Consider the following 6429-nt stretch of genomic DNA (forward strand, 5'->3'; position numbering starts at 1 on the left):
AACTCTGGTTCCCAACAGTGAATACCCCTGGCCAATAAAGTGTATACACAGTTAAGAAACACACTGCTGAAAGGTTGTTCATTTCCATTCTCCACAACTATGCAGCAAACAATTGCCATGCAATGTACTATTGGCAAATTATATGCCTTCAGCCAGAAGTACATGAAAGAAAACATGAAAATGTCAAACATTCAGAGTTATAAATATGGTAGTGATATACTATGCCAACCAGAGAGGCAGGGTTACTGGTTTTTCAATAGGTAATTTGTTCCAGATAAACCTTGTTTTTAAAACTGCAGCAATGACATCACCCAAAATATACTAAGTGAGTGGTTTTCAACCTGTGGTCCACAGACCACTGAGGGGCTGCAGACTGTCTAAGGTTTCCACAGGGGCCCACACCTTCATTCGAAATTTTTTAGGAGTCCACATATTGAAAAAGGTTGAAAACCACTGTACTGAGTAGTTGTTCCTTGGCTTTTCAGCACATGACCTGTCTGTGCAGAGAACATATAGCCTTTAGTGATTGTTTCATTGCCTAAACAAATGATGGCTGCCAAAAATAATTAGATAGATAATTGGAATGTGACTTCCAGTTAATTCTAAAGAAATCACATTTTTGTTCTATTGGCCAAGGCAGGCCTCTCAACACAGGCCTCACTCAAATACTACAAACTCTCATACAGGTGTGTAGCTTAAATGCCAATCCTAAAAAGACTTACATATGTGCATAACTTTATGTAGGTGAGAAGTCTGGAGTATTTAAAAGTAAGCACCTGCATAAATCTTTGCAGGATTGAGAGAGGCCCCAATCCTGCAGACTAACGTGCTTAATTTTACTGCTCCCACTAGTTCTCTTGATTTCACCTGGAGTACTCAAAGTAATACAAATTTACTAAAAACTTTAAGTGTTGGGAGGATGAGAGCCTTACTTTGCCCTGGTTCACTGGGCTATGCATTCAGTGCACACACCTTGATGATTTCACATTTAATGATTACATAAATGTAATTAATTAGTGAATGTTTGTCAACACTCTGAAAACAAAGTGCTATATAAACACCAAGTATTATTATTATGAAGTATACTTTAAATGCAGCAATTGCATACTTTATTTTACACATTATAAAACGTAAACTCCCATACAAGATTGCACAACACTACACGCAAATCGGTGCAGTAATTAGGTTTATTGGATTTAAATTGGAGAGTTTACCTGGCAAACAAAACTGGAAACTGTACATAAATAAATAAATAAAGCAAGCTTGGCTTGGAGTGAGAAACCTCACAGCATTCCAGAGAACAGCCTAGCAGCCCATCGAGGTGACTGTCACTGCTCCGGTTACTAACTCAAGGCGCACACTCTTAGAACTAGACATTGTCTGGGGTGTGCCCTGTTGCAGTCATCTGCTCTATACCTTTTCGGTGGATTTTATTTCACCACCTGTCTCAGGCATGGGACCGGGGCCTCTCTAAGCCAAAAAGCAGTGCCCCCCCCCCTTTTCTTTTAGCGCTGTCATGATCTTGCTGGGATGGGATGGGATGTGCTTTTAAAGGGGGGCGTGTCTCGTCCCTTCTATGGGCATTGTTAGAGCCAGGGAGAGGAGGGCCGCCCAGGGCCCTTTAAGCATCTCCCCTCCTACCAAGCTAAGCTCCCCCCACGGCGTCTGATCCCGCCCCGGGGTCCCTGGCAGGTCCCGGATTGGTGGGGAGGGTTGGTCCCTTTGAAGTGTGGCTGCTGATCTGGGCTATTTGACGTGTTGATAGGGGAAGGGGAAGGTTTTTGTCTTACCGGGGCCGGTGCTGCTGCTGCCGCCACCGCCCTGCTCAGCTCGGCAGCACTGCGGAGCTCGCCCCGCAGCCCCCGGAGCTCGCCTCCCTCCCTTTCCCCTCCCCCCTTACCCTACCCCACCCCGCCCGGCTCTCTCCCCCTGCAGCCTCCTCCAAATGAGCGGTTCGCCCGCTGGATCTAACCCAAGGACATCGCAGAGCAGCGGAGGGGAGAGCGCACCGTCCCCAGCAGCAGCAGCCTGTCCGGCGCTCTCTCACCTGCCCCCAGCGGACCCCCTGCGCCAGGCGAACCGGCTCCCCATCAGGGTCCTGAAGATGCTCAGCGCCCACACCGGCCACCTCCTGCACCCGGAATACCTGCAGCCTCTCTCCTCCACGCCCGTCAGCCCCATCGAGGTCAGTGCCGGTCGGGCCCCCAGCCATTCTGCCTACCCGGGGAGGGCGCAGGGCGCTGACCCGGAGCCGCGCTTTTATCCTCCAGCCCCGGTCAGGGATCGCACCCGGACCGGTCCCCGATCCACCTTGCCCAGGACCGCCCCGGTCCGCTCTGCTAATCGGAGCCGCTCCTCGTCCCTTCCCCGGTCCCTTGGTGCGAGCTGGCCGGTGCCCCGGAGCGCTGCCCTGGGGCAGGGCGCACAGTGCCTCCCCGAAGTGCGGTGCGCCTTTGCGCGCACACCCCGCAGCAGGGGATGGCACCATGCCCCTTCGCTTCCCTTGTTTCTCTCCCTCTCTCGGCGCTAGGAAGCTCCGGGCTCCTGCGCCCTCCTGGGGGCACGCTGGGGTGGGTCGCCCCGCCCTGCGCCTCTCTGGGAGAGCCTAAGGAGTCCGGGCGACTTACACGGCACCGGGGTCCCTCGTCTCGATTTAGCTGCCAGGTTTCCAAGCGAAGTTCCGGAGCGGGGCGGGTGGAAGGAGCAAACCCTCTTTACCCTGCCGGGGGGTAGAGCAGCAGGGCGAGCCTTCCCTTGGCGAGGGTCCAAAGGAGAGAGACGGAGCTGGGGCTCCTCCTGCTGGGGACCAGCAGGGGCTGAGAACCCCGAGACCACCCGAAGGGGGGTGGGAAAGGGCTTCGCTTCCCACCCCAGTCTCTACCCAGCTGCAGGGTGCCAGTGGGGCTGTTACCGCCAGTGTCTCCCCGGGGCTGTGGGGGTCTGAGAGCGCCCCGGGGCTGAGCCCTTCTCTGTCCCCAGCCTTGCGCTTGGGAGCTGCGGGGCCCCCTAGATTCCCCCGGCTTTGGGGGCTGTGCGCGCGGCTCGGAGTGAGCCGCAGGGTCCGAGCCCCGGCTCCCCGGAGCAGCATCACTGCGCCCCGGCTCACCCGCTCTCTGACCTCTCTCCCCGCAGCTGGACGCTAAGAAGAGCCCGCTGGCGCTCCTGGCACAGACCTGCTCCCAGATCGGCAAGCCGGACCCGCCGCCTTCCTCCAAGCTCAACGCAGTGACCGCCAACGGGCTGCCCGGCGCGGACAAGGAGCCGGGCGCCCGCTCCTCCTCCTCCGCCCTCAAGCAGCTGGGCGGCGGCGGCGACTCCCCGGCCGAGGACAAATCCAGCTTCAAGCCCTACTCCAAAGGCGGCGGGGACCCCCGCAAGGAGGGCGGCTCGGCGGGCGCGGGCCCCGGCACGGACAAGGCAGGGTTCCGGGTGCCCAGCGCCACCTGCCCGCCCTTCCCGCCGCATGCGGCCGCCGCCTCCTCCCCGGGCGGCTCCCGGGGCAGCTCCCCGCAGCACGGAGACTGCAAGGGCCAGGAGGACAAGAAAGAGCCCGAGGCGGCGGCCAAGCCCAGCCCCGAAGCGGCGCCGGGGCCCGGGGGCAGCGGCTTGAGCCGGGCCGGCGGGGGCGCAGGGAGCGCAGACACCGGGGCGCATGGCGAGGCCGCCTCGGGGCGCAAATCGGAGCCTCCGGCCTTGGCGCCCGCCGGCCACGTGGCCCCGGTGTCCCCCTACAAGCCGGGCCACTCGGTCTTCCCCCTGCCCCCTTCCAGCATCGGCTACCACGGGTCCATCGTTGGGGCTTACGCCGGGTACCCGTCCCAGTTCGTGCCCGGCCTGGATCCTACTAAAGCCGGCCTGGTGAGCAGCCAGCTGCCGGGGACCTTGGGCTTGCCCGGCAAGCCGCCCAGCTCTAGCCCACTGACCGGGGCCTCCCCGCCCTCCTTCATGCAGGGATTATGCAGAGACCCCTATTGCTTGAGCTACCACAGCGCCTCGCACCTGGGCACCAGCAACTGCTCCAGCTGCGTGCACGACCCCGGCAGCCTGAAAAGCGGATACCCCCTGGTGTATCCCACGCACCCCCTGCACTCCGTCCACACAACCCTGTCCTCCAGCGCCACCCCGAGCCTGCCGAGCCACCCCCTCTACACCTACGGCTTCATGCTCCAGAACGACCCCTTGCCCCACATATGCAACTGGGTGTCTGCCAGTGGACCCTGTGACAAGAGGTTTGCCACCTCGGAGGAATTGCTCACCCACCTAAGGACCCACACGGCTCTGCCCGGGGCGGAGAAACTCTTGGCTGGCTACCCTACCTCTGGTCTTGGCTCTGCGGCATCCTGCCACCTCCACCTCCCACCCACCGCCCCAGGGAGCCCCAACACTTTACCGGGATCCCTGTCTTTGAGGAGCCCACACACTTTGGGACTAAACAGGTACCACCCTTATGGCAAGAGCCACTTGCCCACAGCCGGTGCTCTGCCAGTGCCCTCCTTGCCAACAGCTGGACCCTACTACTCTCCATATGCGCTGTATGGCCAAAGACTAACTTCAGCTTCCGCGCTTGGATATCAGTAACTAAAGCACCCCGTCTCCTTGCCCTCCCCCGCTCTCCTTCCCTTCCTTGGACTGTGTATTTATTTACTGTATGTTAGCTTAAAGCTGGGAATATTAAGTGCATTAATATACCAATGAATCAATGGTAGGCAAAAAGTCTGTGTCTAAAAAAAAAAATCCTTTCCTTTGCAGGTGTGGGGCTTTTCTTTTTCCTTTATTTTCCCTTTTCTTTCTTCTTTTGAAATTCTATTTTATTGTGTCCCCTCCCCAGGAAGTCCTTGCATGGCCTCTTTTAACAAATACATTTTCCCCTCCCTCGTTTTATCATTTTGAAATTCCGTTTCTCTTTGTTTGTACAGTTAACAGAGATGTAATTTTTTTTTTGTAATGTATTTTGGGGAAGGGGCAACGGCGGTGGGGAGGGAGGAAGGGCAGCTGGGAGAACGTCTTTGGCAGTGCTACTCCAGAGCTCTCTTCATCCCAAAATGTGGCACTGTCTGCAAAAGCCAAGGAGACCTACTGATCGGGACAGTGGGTGGACGCTCCCTGCTTCTTTCTATAGTTTGGAAAAGGACATAGGAAGTGCCATACTGATTCAGACCAGTGGTCCTCCATCTAGTCCGGTATCCTGTCTCCTGCTCTCCCATGCTTGGAAAATCTGCCTTGCCTTCCAGCACCAGTGGGCTCCTGTACAGACCTAGAACTAGCCTACCGGTCAGCCTGGTCTCTGGACTCCCCTGATAATACCGATGGAGTCCACTGATGTCCTGGGATAGGGGTAATGGCTGTGCCACTGCAGATGACTTGCTTTCGCTCGCTGATCCATCACAGGGCACCTGATCAAAATTAAAAGATGTGGATTATGAATTTGGTGTCCGTGACTCGCTGATGGGGGCGGGAGAGAAGAGACCCTTCACAGCCACAGAAATAGCTAGGAGAGAGCCGCCCAGCCTGGTACAAACTGGGTCATTTAATCCAGCGCCCAGGGCCAAATCCATCTTGATCTGATTTCTACGGGCCCAGTCTACATACCAAAAACCCCCATCCCCAAACCCCAGCTTTTCTTGACCTACATGAATGAACCATGAATGGGGTGCAGAGCCTGCCCCCCTCCCATCCCCAATCTAACGCAGCAGGGAAGGCTGCGGGTCATTTTGGGTGAATAGAGCTCCATCTTGGTAAGTCTTATTTTGTTAATAAATGAATACTTGGTTATATTCACCCTGTGGTGTGTTCTCTCTTGCATTTTCTCGCCCATTTCCCCCACCCTCTTGTCTTTATACAAATCGCCTCCATTAGCCAGGCACTTCCTTTGCAGCAGCCGGAAGGTTTTCCATGAAAAGTGAGCCACTAACTGTGGCCACAAATGATTTGGGGGAAGAAGGGGAAAGCCCATAATGTTATTGTGAATGTCACTCCTGAGTGCTGCGGCTTTTGTTCCCTGTAACAAATGAAATGGTGTTGGGTGCAGTTTTTATACAGGCAATACGAAAAATGAAGGGCAAGAGATTGTAACTGAAGAGGAATAAGAGCTGCAGAAGCAGCTGGTGGAGGGTTTTTTGAGGATGGGGGGGGGAAGAGTTGGTGGAGGTGGAAGCTTGAAGGGTTACAGCACCACCTAGTGGCAGAGAGAAGCCCAGTAGCGAATTTACTTCTCTACCCCTTGCCCTACTTACACCTATTCTACCTGCACCGCAATGATGCACCTGGAAAAGAGCAAGTGCAGCAGATGAATCCTGCTGGCACTGCCCGTTTGCTCATCTGAGTAACGCCAGGCACTGGGTATTATAGCGGTACCTAGCAGCTCCTGAGTACAAGTTATATGGCCCTATACAGCATTTTACACATTTTTTTGATCATCTCAGCAGCACT

The 6429-nt window shown here is 55.7% G+C and overlaps 1 protein-coding gene across 1 annotated transcript; it reads left to right on the top strand.

The window, feature by feature from the left end:
• The first annotated feature begins 1688 nt into the window (after positions 1-1688).
• ZNF703 (zinc finger protein 703) lies at positions 1689-5778 on the top strand. The gene is made up of 2 exons (XM_024214258.3): positions 1689-2185; positions 3133-5778. The coding sequence occupies exons 1-2, from the start codon at positions 1946-1948 to the stop codon at positions 4576-4578; spliced, it is 1686 nt and encodes a 561-aa protein (XP_024070026.2). The 5' UTR covers positions 1689-1945; the 3' UTR covers positions 4579-5778.
• Positions 5779-6429: the final 651 nt, after the last annotated feature.

The sequence above is a fragment of the Terrapene carolina genome, unplaced genomic scaffold (genome assembly GCF_002925995.2).
Source record: "Terrapene carolina triunguis isolate 2854851 unplaced genomic scaffold, T_m_triunguis-2.0 Scaffold53, whole genome shotgun sequence".
Lineage (NCBI taxonomy): Eukaryota > Metazoa > Chordata > Testudines > Emydidae > Terrapene > Terrapene triunguis.

Coding starts and splice junctions, on each gene's coding strand:
- ZNF703 (XM_024214258.3), top strand. CDS start 1,946: ATGAGCGGTTCGCCCGCTGGATCTAACCCAAGGACATCGCAGAGCAGC. Junction 2,186..3,132: donor CGCCCGTCAGCCCCATCGAG/GTCAGTGCCGGT, acceptor CTCTCCCCGCAG/CTGGACGCTAAGAAGAGCCC.